Source organism: Erinaceus europaeus, chromosome 2, assembly GCF_950295315.1.
Source record: "Erinaceus europaeus chromosome 2, mEriEur2.1, whole genome shotgun sequence".
NCBI classification, from domain to species: Eukaryota; Metazoa; Chordata; class Mammalia; order Eulipotyphla; family Erinaceidae; genus Erinaceus; species Erinaceus europaeus.
The window spans coordinates 141,043,633-141,056,660 of record NC_080163.1 but is presented as its reverse complement, the minus strand read 5'-3'; the positions used below and the strand labels follow the sequence as shown (position 1 = coordinate 141,056,660).

Below are 13,028 nucleotides of genomic sequence, written 5' to 3'. Positions count from 1 at the left end.
ATGCACATTAGTCCCTGGCTTCATCCCCAGTACTGCATTAAAATAAATAAACAAACATATGAATGCTCTCCCTTCTCCCCTGTTGCACATTAGGAAAAGGCTTCCTTGTTTTTTCGTTACCCACCCCTACCAACCTCCCCACACATACCTCGGGCAAGGGCATGTCTTGGTCTCCAGGGCAAAGGTGATGTGTTTTGTGCCAGTTCTTGGTTGTTTCTTCTGGCCCTTATCAGTAAATTAAGATATGCTTGGCACAGTTCTAGGACATTTGCAACTCCCACAGCCACTCATATATTGTGGTATGATCTTACTGCCCACAACAACCCTGCCTGTCAGATCTAATTACCTTCCTCTGAAGTGGATATTCCCAGGGAAGGATCCACACTTGTCCCTCCCTATGGACTCTGGAGGCCCCAGGAGGTATTCTACAATATAATGAATATCTGGTCACTAGGACCTTCCAGAGTAACAGTCTGATGGATTTCACTGACCCCTACCATTATGATCATCATCAGCAGCCACCAGCTTTATCTCTGGGGCTCAGTGCCTGCATGAGAAATCCACTTGTCCCAGTGGCCACCCCCCCCCTTTTATTTTTCTCTTTCTTTTTTTATTTGACAAGATAGAAATACAGAAGGGATGGAGAGGTAGAGAGGGAAAGAGAAAAAAAAATACCTGTGGCACTATTTCACCAGTTGTGATGTTTCCCTTTGTAGATGGGAATAACCCCTTGCTTTAAAAATGTCAATATTTTAGATTGGACCCAGGTTCAGAAAGAAATAACTGACAGTGGACCAAGAGGTAACTCAACACTAAGGCATATGGCTTGCATACAGGAGGAACTGGGAACTGAGTTTTATCCCTGGTACTGCATTTTTAAAAAGACAAGAGTTGGTATTCCATAAGAAATCACAAGCGATGGATCTGGTGCTTTCCTATTCCACCCAGTCCTGGCTCCTCCACATGGGGCCATGAAGGTTCCTGGTACCTTCTACACACTCCCTGGGCCTTTACCAGGGAATGGATCTGGACCCTCATAAAGTTGACATCTAAATGGCTGCAAACTTTGACTGTTTCTGCCACTTACCTATTCTACTTTCTGAAAGGGTGACTCCCATGTCCTCCTATCTAGTAGAGCTTCCTCATTCTGTTTAATGGAGGAACTTCTTTTCAAGCATGAAGCATCCTTGATGTCAGTGGCCTCTACTAGAGGACATGTCAGCAGGATTTGCTCTACATTGGAAGGAATGTCTGGCACCTGAGGCTGGTGGCTGCAGTGGATTTCATAGGTATCTTATCCTGTGGGGAACTACATTGGATAGCACATTACTGAAGAGAAAGATTTGGACTTGGAAAGACACTTGCCCTTGCCCTCTGACTGCTGACTGGCCTTACTCACAGCAGGTGGCATCAAACATGGTGGTCCGTGTTAATCTGATAGGTGTAAGACAGAATGGTTCCCAGAGATTATTATCTTTTCTCCCTTTTTATTACAAAATCAGGCTCAGATCTGCCAAATTCTGTAGCCTGTGAAAGGGAAGGTGCCTGGAAGGTGGGAACCAGTGGAGGTAATGCTAGAGGAACTGAACACCTGACAGATGCCTCCCTATACCCTAGGGTACAGAGAGTGTCCAGACACTTGAGGACTCCCCATTTGTGGTAGAGAGAATATATGGCAAAGCCAATGTGCTTGAAATCTACTTTCATTGATGAATAATATTCCATTATGGCAACATGACATATTATTGATTAAGTTGTGGAAAATTTAGATTGTTTGTACTTCTGGGTCTACTGCATGTTACCTTGCTATGAACATTTATCTCTGATATTTAAAACATATTTTTAACTTTATTCAATTTGATAAGACAGAGAGAACATGAGAGGGAAGGAAAGAAAGGGAGAGAGAGAGAGAGAGAGACACTTGCAGCACTGCTTCACTGCTTGTGAAGTCTTCCCCCTATAGGTGGGGATAGGGGGACTGAACCCAGGTCCTTACACATAGTAACATGCACACTTAACCATGTGTGACACTTCCTGACCCCTTATCTACAACTTTTTGTAGCTTTGGAATATAGTGATGCTAGAGATTGAATCTGGGGACTAGGTGGTGGTGCACCTGGTTAAGTACATGTATTACCATGCGCAAGGTCCCAGGTTCAAGCCCCTGGCCCCTATCTGCAAGAAAGCTTCATGAGTGAGATTGAGCCTGGGAACTTCTGGGGCCTCAGGCATGCAGATCTCTGTGATGTTGCTGCAATATCTCCTTAAACCCCACATACATAGGTTTTCAATTCTCTTGCATGTAAACCTAAAGATAGAATTGTTGGGCCATTTAGTAAATCTATGTTTAACTTTTTGAATAACTGCTAAATTCCCAAAGCACTTGTGCTGTTTTACCTCCTCACCAGCAGTATACAAGATTTTAATTTTGAGGCCCCATGGTGAACCCCCTTGGTTGAGCACATATGTTATAGTGTGCAAAGATCTAGGTTCAAGCCCCCAGTCCCCATATGCAGGAGGAAAGCTTCAAGAGTGGTAAAGCAATGCTGCAGGTATCTGTCTGTCTTTTTCTGTTTCTTTTTTTTATATTTATTTTATTTATTTATTCCCTTTGTTGCCCTTGTTGTTTTATTGTTGTAGTTATTATTGTTGTTGTTATTGATGTCGTCATGGAGAGAGGAGGGGAAGACAGAGAGGAGGAGAGAAAGATAGACACCTGCAGACCTGCTTCACCGCCTGTGAAGCGGCTCCCCTGCAGGTGGGGAGCCGGGGCTCGAACCAGGATCCTTATGCCGGTCCTTGTGCTTTGCACCACCTGCGCTTAACCCGCTGTGCTACAGCCCGACTCCCTGTCTTTTTCTGTTTCTATCTCCCCCTTACTCTTGATTTCTGGCTGTCTCTATCAAATAAATCAAGATCATAATTTTTTTAAAATAACAGATTAAAGTTGAAGTAAAATTAAACAGATTAAAGTTGAAGTAAAATTTAAAAAATACTTTTAATTTTGCTACATCCTTACCAATATTTGTTATTACCTGTCTTTTGATGTGTGTTTTTTAAATTTTTTAATCTTTATTTATTGGGTAGAGACAGCCAGAAATCAAGAGGGAAGGGGGTGATAGAAAGAGGGACACCTGCAGCACTGATTCACCACTTGCAAAGCTTTCCCCCTGCAGGTGGGGACTGGGGGCTTGAACCTTGGTCCTTGCACATTGCAATACGTGTGCTCAACCAGGTGCGCCACCATCCTGCCCCTTTGATGTGTTTCACAAGTCTCAATCTTCAGATTTCTCTTTTTGCTATCTTTTATTCTCCTTGTAATTTTGTTATGTTGAAAATATAAGCTTATTTGTTCTGGAAGGGATCCCGTAACTTGGGTTTTGCTGTTCATCCCTATAGTATCTTTTTAAAAAAAATATGTGTTTGTTAAAAGGGGAAGAGAGAGAGAGAAAGAGGGGAGGAGAGAAAGAGAGAGGAGAGAGAGAGATGGGAGAGGGAGAGACGAGAGAGACCAGAGCATCAGTCTAACACATGGGACATCCCAGGGGTTAAACTTGTAGCCTCATGCTTGAGAGTCTAAGGCTTTATCCACTGTGCCACATCCCAGGCACTCCTACAGTGTCTTTTAATTATTTCTCTGTCCTATGCCTGTAAACTTGTGTTTATAATTTTTTTATTATTATTGATTTAATAATGATCAACAAGACTGTAGGATAAGAAGGGTACAATTCCACACAATTCCCACCACCAGAGTTCCATATCCCATCCCCTCCATTGGATGTTTCCCTATTTATCCCTCTGGGAGTATGGACCCAGGATCATTATGGGGTGCAGAAGGTAGACAGTATGGCTTCTGTAATTGCTTCTCCACTGGACATGGGCATTGACACGTTGATCCATACTCCCGGCCTGGTTCTCTTTCCCTAGTGGGGCAGAGCTCTAGAGAGGTGGGGTTCCAGAACACATTGGTGAGGTCGTCTGCCCAGGGAAGTCAGGTTGGACTCATGGTAGCATCTGCAACTTGATGGCTGAAAAGCATTAAGATATAAAGTAGAACAAATTGTTTAATAATCAGAAACCTAAAGACAAGAATATAGCAGATGAGATTTGGGGGTCTCCATTTTGGAAAAAGCTAGTAGGTCTAGACCTAATAGTAGGTCTATTTTAGGTATATTCCAAGGGGCCCATGACTTTACTAATTTTTGCCTGAGCCCAACAGCTAACATGCAGGTGGGATAAAGGGGGGAGATGGTGTCAGAGTTGGAAATAGGACCAGAAAGCTGAATCAGGGAAGAGAATAGCTCCCAAATATGGGAAAAGTATATACATACCACTAACTGTAAACCCTATTGATCTGATAATCACAGGAGCTTGTTGTGTTTATATTCTAAAGCTTAGTCTGATTCAGGTTTCATATGTGGTGTTGTGCACACTACCAACAGAAAATGTACAATGTCTGATTATCTTGATTTTTTGTGACTAATTGTTGAAATCGATTCAGATTTCAGTGTTGTTTCTCTTAAATTGAGTGTGTTGGACCTCTTTTTATTTGTTAAAGAGCCATTTATTCGAAGACTTATTCATTTCTTTATGAGAGTGGGTAGAGAGCCTGGAGCACTGAAACACACTGCCTAGTTATATGCAGTGGCAGGAATCAAACCTAGGGCCTCATCCATACAAAACATGGATTCTACCCGCGGGTCCACCTCCTCAGCTGCAAGAACTATTTATTTGTATTTCTTATTCTGCCTGAACATATTCTTTCACAACATGTATCTTCTTACACAACAAGCTGGCACGTTTCTTATCCACATGTAGAAATTCTTTTTCCTATTAGGAATGGCAGAGATCTTCCTGTCAGGTGACTTTTAATCCCTCTTCCCTTATGCCCACAGCAGGGCAGTTTGTACTTCCTTGTCACAGCTGCACTTCTGTTGCAACTTTCCTTGTACCATTGCTCTTTGTTTGAAAGGCGCTTTCCTTGTCATTTCTGACAACCCAGAACACAAGACCTAGAAGGACAGGAACCTTGCCTGTGTGATTCCCATAGTGCAATCAGTCAGGGGGAAGGACCCACTGACCCCATCAACCTTGTTTGTTTGAAGCTCTGGGAGCTGAACCATTGTGCCCAGTTCCAGGGAGCCTGTCAGGGAAAGCACTGGTAGGGCAGGGACAGGGACATAGGCAGGAAATTTACTAAATAAGCATTTGCAGATCAGCTTCCCTGAGCAGAGCTGAGCTGAGTAGAGCTGAGCTGAGCTGAAATTTGCTGTTCTGAGCTTTGCTGAACTGAGCTGAAGACAGGAAGGAGACAGCTATATCCATATTCTGAGAGCATATCTGATTGGGTGAACCTGATCCTGATATCTATCTCTTTCCACAGGCCAGGACTCTGCCAGCCCCATTCGGACCACACGCACAGGGCAGGTGAAAGGGGGCTTTGTCCATGTGAAGGGTACTGATGTGGGGGTCCACACCTTCCTGGGAATCCCCTTTGCCAAGCCACCTCTAGAGAAACTGCGATTTGCACCCCCTGAGCCCCCAGAATCTTGGAATGGTGTAAAGGATGGCACCTTACACCCAGCTATGTAAGTAAGGGTTTTAGGGGACTCCACAGGGGTGTTCTGAACTAGCTACCATTGTTATTTTTTAAATTTATTTTTTATTTAAAAAAGGATAAATTAACAAAACCATAGGATAGGAGGGGTACAACTCCACACAATTCCCACCACCCAATCTCCATATCCCATCCCCTCCCCTGATAGCTTTCCCATTCTCTATCCCTCTGGGAGCATGGACCCAGGGTCGTTGTGGGTTGCAGAAGGTGGAAGGTACTGTTGTCATTTTATCTAATCTCCTACATCCTGCCTCCCCCCACACACATACACAACACCACCAATATTGGTGGGTTCCCTTGTAAAATTTTTCCACTGAGCATGCTCAGAAAAATGAAGTAACTTCCCCAGGCTCAGAGACTGACTTCCTAGAGCTTCAGAAGAGTGAACATCTCCTTAGGTTTGAACTATCTCAAGTGTTCTCTGACATCAGGGCAGGGAGGGTATTGGCTCTAAGAGAGGTTCAGGATGGTACTTTATAGGAACCCCTGGCTCTACCAGCATATACTATAGATCCCTGAGTAATGCCCCACCCCCATAGTCACTGTGCCAACTGACAAGGCCAGGTGCCATTGACCAAGATGTGTATGTTTGTACAACTAGACACTGCAGGGGTGATGAGGTGCCTCAAGAGTCTGGATTGGCGAAGCACAAGAACCGGCATGAGGATCCCGGTTTGAGCCCCCGGCTCCCCACCTGCAGGGGAGTCGCTTCACAGGTGGTGAAGCAGGTCTGCGGGTGTCTATCTTTCTTTCCCCCTCTATGTCTTTCCTCCTCTCTCCATTTCTCTCTGTCCTGTCCAACGATGACATCAGTAACTACAACAATAAAAACAATAATAAAAACAACAAGGGCAACAAAAGGGAAAATAAATTAATTAATTAAAAAAAAAGTCTGGATTGGAGGTGACATTTCACTTCCATTCTCATGAGGTGCCGGGATAGCCTGAGGGTACTTCTTCCCGAGCTAGTGCTCTCTGGCTTGGAGAGAACTCAACTGGAGCCGATCTAGGCTGCTGCGTGGGAGAGGGATCAGGAACTCGTGCCGCACTAACTTCCGCAGGAGATACACTCTGGAACTCTCGGAGCCGGAAAGCAATTTCCAGGTGTCTTTAATCAGAAGAGCAGCTGTTTTTATACTCTCCAAGTAGGGTGGAAACAGGATGTGATATAGAGAGGGTGGAGAGAAAAGTGACTGGTGAAAATCAGAGTGTGACAAGGAGGGGGTGGAACGAGAATCCTATCACTGAACCACCAATGCCCTGGAGTGCTTTATGTAAAAGTGATTTATGTAAATAGACCAAAGCTTTGGATCAGTAAATCCCTATATAGGCATATGGTTAAGCAGAAGCCAGGGGGAGGTTGCATACTACCCAACAATGAGGTACTAACATACATTCATTAAGGCAGCATATGAACTGAATATATACGCTACTGCTATTGTTGGTCTTTCTGGGACACAATGGTGAATATCAGTCAGTGGTTCTCATACATACTCCCAAGAGTCAAGATATTGTAGCCCTGGGAGGACTGAGCTCCAAGACTCTGTCTTGAGGCCTGTCTGCATGAATGGGTTTCACTCCAGCTTCTTCTGGGTATGAAACTTGGTGGAGAAGAACTTTAAGGGAAGGACTGTGTATGAACAGGGCATTGCAGGGAAGAGGAACCAAGGGAAATCTGGACCTGGAATCTGGTCCATCTCAGCCATAGCAAGGCCCCGGAAATGATTGATTGTCTGCTATGGCCACCAGGTGTCTGCAGAACATTGCTGTACTGAATGGGATGATTCAGAAACTGGTGAATGAGACCCTACCCACCATGCCAATGTCTGAAGACTGCCTGTATCTCAATGTCTACACACCTGCCCATGCCCATGAGGGCTCTAACTTGCCTGTGAGTGCCAGGTCATAGCTGGTTGGCATGTGGGGGGACATGTCTTCTGCAAGAAGCTTAGTAAGGATGAGATCAGCCTGGGTAGTATGAACCATGCTGAGGAACCTTTCGCTCTCAGGTTCAAGAGGAGGCTCTTTACCTCATTTGGGCAGCTGAACCCTGGATGCAGAACCCTGGCTGCTCCCAGAAGTCAGAAATGATGACTTTGGGATGGGTCCAGGATGTATTCAACCAACTCATGCTCAGGGACTCACTCAAGTGCCTGAGTTCTACACTTGAAGCCAGAGTGTCAGCCATGGGTTATCCATTGTACTAAGAGAACAGAGGGGGTACTTTTACTTAATGTTCTTTGGGGATAGTTGGGGAGCCATCAACCCCCCCTTTTTTTTTAACCTCAGGGATGGTTCTGGAAGAAATGGAGCCAGACCTTGGTACATGGGGCAGACCAGGTTTTCCCACTAGACCCTAAATCACCCTGTGCCCAGGTTATAAGCAAACCAGTGTGTCTTGCTGGAGTTTTGACCCAGTGGTGAGGCAGGCAGAACCAGAGAGGTAGCTAGTCTGGGTAGCTACCCAGGAAAGCTGGTGGGAACCTGTGGTTTGTGTGTGGGTTTTCTCAGGTGATGGTGTGGATCCATGGTGGTGCACTGGTAGTAGGCATGGCCTCCATGTATGATGGCTCTTTGCTGGCAGCCCTGGAAGATGTGGTGGTGGTCATCATCCAGTACCGCCTGGGAGTGCTAGGCTTCTTCAGGTGAGATTGGGGGCTGCACTGGGCAAGTCAAACTGAGTGGCACCAGGATGCCCCCCTGACCCCAGCCCCTATCACTTCTCAGCACTGGAGACAAGCATGCTGCTGGAAACTGGGGCTACCTGGACCAAGTAGCTGCACTGCGCTGGGTCCAGCAGAATATCGCCAACTTTGGAGGCAACCCTGACCGTGTCACCATCTTTGGCGAGTCTGCTGGTGGCACAAGTGTGTCCTCACATGTTGTGTCCCCCATGTCCAAAGGACTCTTCCATGGTGCCATCATGGAGAGTGGTGTGGCCCTGCTTCCTAGCCTCATCACCAATTCTTCTGACATGCTCACCACAGTAAGTGCCCCAACCACAGGGAGCCCAGACCTCCAGCCTCCTCTCTAATATATCATCCACCATGGCCCTGGGGGTGACAAGGCTCTGTTCAGAGGCTCACAGGTCAGGATCTACATATTTCTGCTGTCCCAGAGGTCAACCATGCTCTGTGGCCCCCAAAATTGCCTTGCTGGGGGTCCCCACCATGGGCAGGACCAGATATATGAGTGGCATGGCCCCCTGACTGAGACCTCTGAGCATCAGGGAGTTGAAACAGTCTCAGAATTGCTGGATTTTGTGGGAAACACCAGCTCCCAGCTGGGGTCCTGGGCAAACACCCCTTCTCTTGGCTGAGACAAGAAAGTTGTAGCAGGCTCTACCTGATCTCTTCATAGATGATGGCCAACTTGTCTGCCTGTGGCCTTCTTGACTCAGAGGCCCTGGTGAATTGCTTGCAGGCCAAGAGTGAAGAGGAGATCATAACCATTAACAAGGTTGGGCTGAGGAAACTGGGGTATGGATGGAGGGGACTGACAAGTGTGGGGCAGGCAGGCCCAGGGTGTCTTCACTGACCTCCCCAGGGCAAGTTACTCCATCTCCAGGCTTTGGTGTCCTCATAGACCTGGATGAAAATTGAGGTCAGGCCACACTGAGGCAGGCAAGGACTTCTTGGGGGAGGTGTGTGTGTCTCCCAAGATGAGCCTGGAAGGAGTAGAAAACACTCATAACCTGGGGCTGGGGTGGTGGCACACTTGGTTGAGCACACATATTATAATGTGCAAGGACCTGGGTTCAAGCCCCTGGTCCTCACCTGTAGGGGGAAAGCTTTGCAAGTGATGAAGTAGTGTTGCATGTGTCTCTCTGTCTGCCTCCCTCTCTGTCATCCCCTTCCCTCTCAATTTCTGGCTGTCTCTATCCAATAAATAAATACAGATAATAAAAAATTAAAAAAACAAAAATCTGAGACCCTACTTGTGCCTCCACAGCACTTCAAGCTCATCCCTGGTGTGGTGGATGGAACTTTCCTGCCCAGGCATCCTCAGGAGCTGATGGCCTCTGCTGACTTCCAACCTGTTCCCAGTATTATTGGCATCAACAATGATGAGTATGGCTGGCTGATCCCCTCGGTGAGGCCCCACCCCAAGTCCCCATGTACTATGGAGCCCATCTGGTAGAAAGCCTTGGAATGTTGTAACTCCAAGTCTATCCTACTGCTAACTTAAGAACCACACCTCCACACACTTCCAGAGCATGGAAGTGGACACCCCAAAGGAAATGAACAAAAAGACCATGAAGACTGTTCTGCAGGAAACATCAACAATGATGGTGAGGCTCCAAGGTCTCACCCCAAAGGCCAGGGCCTCCTCATCCAATCCTGAGGCAGAGGCAATGCCTTCCCCTCAGACTTCCTGTGCATGCAGTGTCTCTCAAGAGCAGAGGCTGGGGAATGTGTGTGTGCATGCAGTCACCCCAGACCTTGGCCCTTACCCCACTGATGGTCCCATTCCCCAACCTAGCTCCCCACCCCTGCCCCTGTCCTTGCCCAGTCTAATTCTTTCTGATCCACTATGGCAGATGTTGCCCTCTGAGTTTGGCGACCTATTGATGGAGGAGTACATGGGGGACAGTGAGGACCCCCATACCCTTCGAGTTCAGTACCACGAGATGATGGGCGACTACATTTTTGTGATTCCTGCACTCCAAGTAGCAAAATCTCAGTGTAAGTGCTTGCATAACTAAGACACCTGCAAGGGAGAAGCTCTGATCTGCAGGTTCCTGGGAGGTCTCTTGGATCCTAGGTCTCCACCCAGGTCTTGAGAAAACATCTCCCTGATTTACAGATGAGGAAAACCAAGGGTAATTGACCTCCAATGCTTTTTGCCTAAGACCACACAGTTGTCTGACAGTTGTCTACTTACTTATTGATTGACCTATTTATTTATTGAGGTTTATTTCGTTTATGAGAGAATCTAAAGCACCATGCTTGTGTAAGAGGTGCCAAGGATCAATCCTGGGGCCTCATACATGCAATTCCACTGAATCACCAGCCATCCAAGGCCATGATTTAAATTAAAGCTCCCACCACCACCACCCTAGCCCTTGCTCCAGCTTAGGACTCCCTTATTCCATTGCCCAGGTTCCAGCTAGCTTTGGACCTAGCCATTTCATCACCATGACTAATACAGGAAAGCTTCAGGCTACTGGCCCCACATCATGGCCTGTTCCCCACTCTCTATTCCCTAGGTTCTCATGCCCCAGTCTATTTCTATGAGTTCCAGCATCGGCCCAGTTTCTTCAAGGATATCAAGCCACCCCATGTCAAAGCAGACCATGGTGATGAACTTGTCTTTGTCTTTGGAGCTTACACCTGGACTGCCAAGAGTGAGTCTTCCTGGGCAAGGTTCCTCAGAAGCTGTTTATTGCCCAGGATGCCTGAGCGAAAGTGATTGCCCTCACTGAACAGATAAGGAAACTGAGGCTCAGAAAGAGGTGAAGCTCTTAAAGCTAGAAAGGCAGAGCTCAAATCCAAGTCCAAGGCTCTTCAGACTGTGTCCTGTTCCACCTCCAATATTCCCCAGTCTGACCATGGTGGAGTGGCATTGGTGTGTGGTGGTGATGATCAGGGGTTCAATGGTATATTTATTTCTTTACTTAGGTACTTTATCAGAAGGAAGAAGGGACTTTCTTCCCAATACTTTGTCAGCTTTAGTTTGGAATGAGTCTCTGGGCTTGGGCAGAGTTGAGGGGCGGCCTGGGGAGGAGCTTGGGCAATGCTATTCCTGGGATGGAGAGTGGTGGTGAGGTGAGCTGCACATATACTGGAATGGATTCAGTCTGACCTGGGCTCTTGTTGTTGTGCTCTTTCTAGTGAAAATCACTGAGGAGGAAGAACAGCTGAGCAGGAAGATGATGAAATACTGGGCCAACTTTGCTCGGAATGGGTGAGATGTGACACATCAACCTTTTACAGGGAGCCTGAACCCATCCAGGGCCCCCATGTGACCTCATTATCATATATGTTTCCTTAGTTGTATGGCAGTCTGATCCTTAGCTCTAGGACCCACATGGACAGAAAGGGACTTTGCAGGTGATAGACACTCTGGGTGACCTGTAGTTGGGGTGCCAACAGTGCCATACATGAACAGAAATCCTGTCGTGTGAAAGGGCAAACGGCTTAGGTTGTCCTGCCCCTCCCCCCATCCCCCAGTGGAGTTAGCCATCTGGTGGAAGGAAGTTTCTTTTTACATGTGGAGTCCCCTCCCATCCTACCCCCACTGTTGTGTAAGCCTGCCTGGCCTGTTTGGATGCCTTGCCTGACCCCTGTCAGGGTGCTCAGGCATGGGTTCCACAGGATTCAGAGGACCCCCTCACATTGTCTTGCCTGGGGGATATTCCTACAGGAACCCCAACAGCAAGGGTCTACCCAACTGGCCCGTGTTTGACCAGGAGGAGCAATACCTGCAACTGAACTTACAGCCTGCCGCAAGCCAGGGTCTGAAGGCCAACAGGTTCCAGTTCTGGACAAAGACTGTACCCCAGAAAATCCAGGAGCTAATCACACGTGCTGAGCAGAGACACACAGAGCTGTAGCTCCCCATGTCTGTGGGTGAGGAGGTTGGGATGGCCTTGAGTGCAGTGGAAGTCTGCCTTGTGTGTCCACGCAGACCCAATTGAGGATGTGGTAGTTTATTTCTTACACAATCATTCACTCATTCTTCCTTCCACCCACTCAGTGAACATTCATTGAGAACCTTCTACATGATTTAATTGCTAAACCTTCCATGGATGCACCTTTTTTTTTTTTTTTTTTGCCTCCAGGGTTATTGCTGGGGCTTGGTGCCAGCACTATGAATCCACTGCTCCTGGAGGGTATTTTTGTTGCCCTTGTTGTTGTGCTTGCTGTAGTTGTAATTGTTGTCATAGCTGTTGTTGTTGGATAGGACAGAGAGAAATGGAGAGAGGAGGGGAAGACAGAGAGGAGGAGAGAAAGATAAGACACCTGCAGACCTGCTTCACCGCTTGCGAAGTGACCTCCTGCAAGTGGGGAGCCAAGGGCTCGAACCTGTATCCTTATGCCGCCCTTGCGCTTTGCGGCATGTGCGCTTAACCCGCTGCGCTATCTCCCAGCTCCCCCATGGATGCACTGTTATCAGACAACAAATCTTCCCACGAGCTGTGGGTGGAAGTTCCCAAGTGAAGTTCACCTTCCACTGAAGCTCTCTGGCCTCTTTTCAAATCCACCCCCACCTCTACAGTACTATATTTTATTGTTGATTGTAAACCATGGTGAATTCACCTTCTTTACCCCATCTTGGATGGAGCTTGAAGACATCATGTTAAGTGAGATAAATCAGAAACAAAAGGATGATCTCACTCATAGGCAGAAGGTGGCAAACAAGATCAGAAGGGAAAAAATCTAAGCAGAACTTGGACTGGAGTTGGTGTA

General features: G+C 47.0%; 1 protein-coding gene across 3 annotated transcripts in view; it reads left to right on the top strand.

Annotated features, from left to right (window-relative positions):
• Positions 1-13,028, top strand: part of CES2 (carboxylesterase 2) — a 39,933-nt gene that overhangs the window by 2,355 nt on the left and 24,550 nt on the right. The window contains exons 1-12 of one of the 3 annotated variants that reach the window (XM_060185389.1): positions 1,174-1,289; positions 5,384-5,588; positions 7,366-7,507; positions 8,128-8,261; positions 8,344-8,602; positions 8,977-9,075; positions 9,568-9,708; positions 9,830-9,907; positions 10,157-10,301; positions 10,826-10,963; positions 11,451-11,523; positions 11,983-12,988. In XM_060185389.1, the coding sequence (XP_060041372.1) occupies positions 5,587-5,588; positions 7,366-7,507; positions 8,128-8,261; positions 8,344-8,602; positions 8,977-9,075; positions 9,568-9,708; positions 9,830-9,907; positions 10,157-10,301; positions 10,826-10,963; positions 11,451-11,523; positions 11,983-12,172 (1,401 nt within the window). In that variant the 5' untranslated portion in view covers positions 1,174-1,289; positions 5,384-5,586 and the 3' untranslated portion in view covers positions 12,173-12,988. Of the gene's footprint in view, positions 1-1,173; positions 1,290-5,383; positions 5,589-7,365; positions 7,508-8,127; positions 8,262-8,343; positions 8,603-8,976; positions 9,076-9,567; positions 9,709-9,829; positions 9,908-10,156; positions 10,302-10,825; positions 10,964-11,450; positions 11,524-11,982; positions 12,989-13,028 lie in introns of those variants that run through there. The other 2 variants (XR_009548272.1, XM_007517753.3) reach the window with 2 other exon arrangements.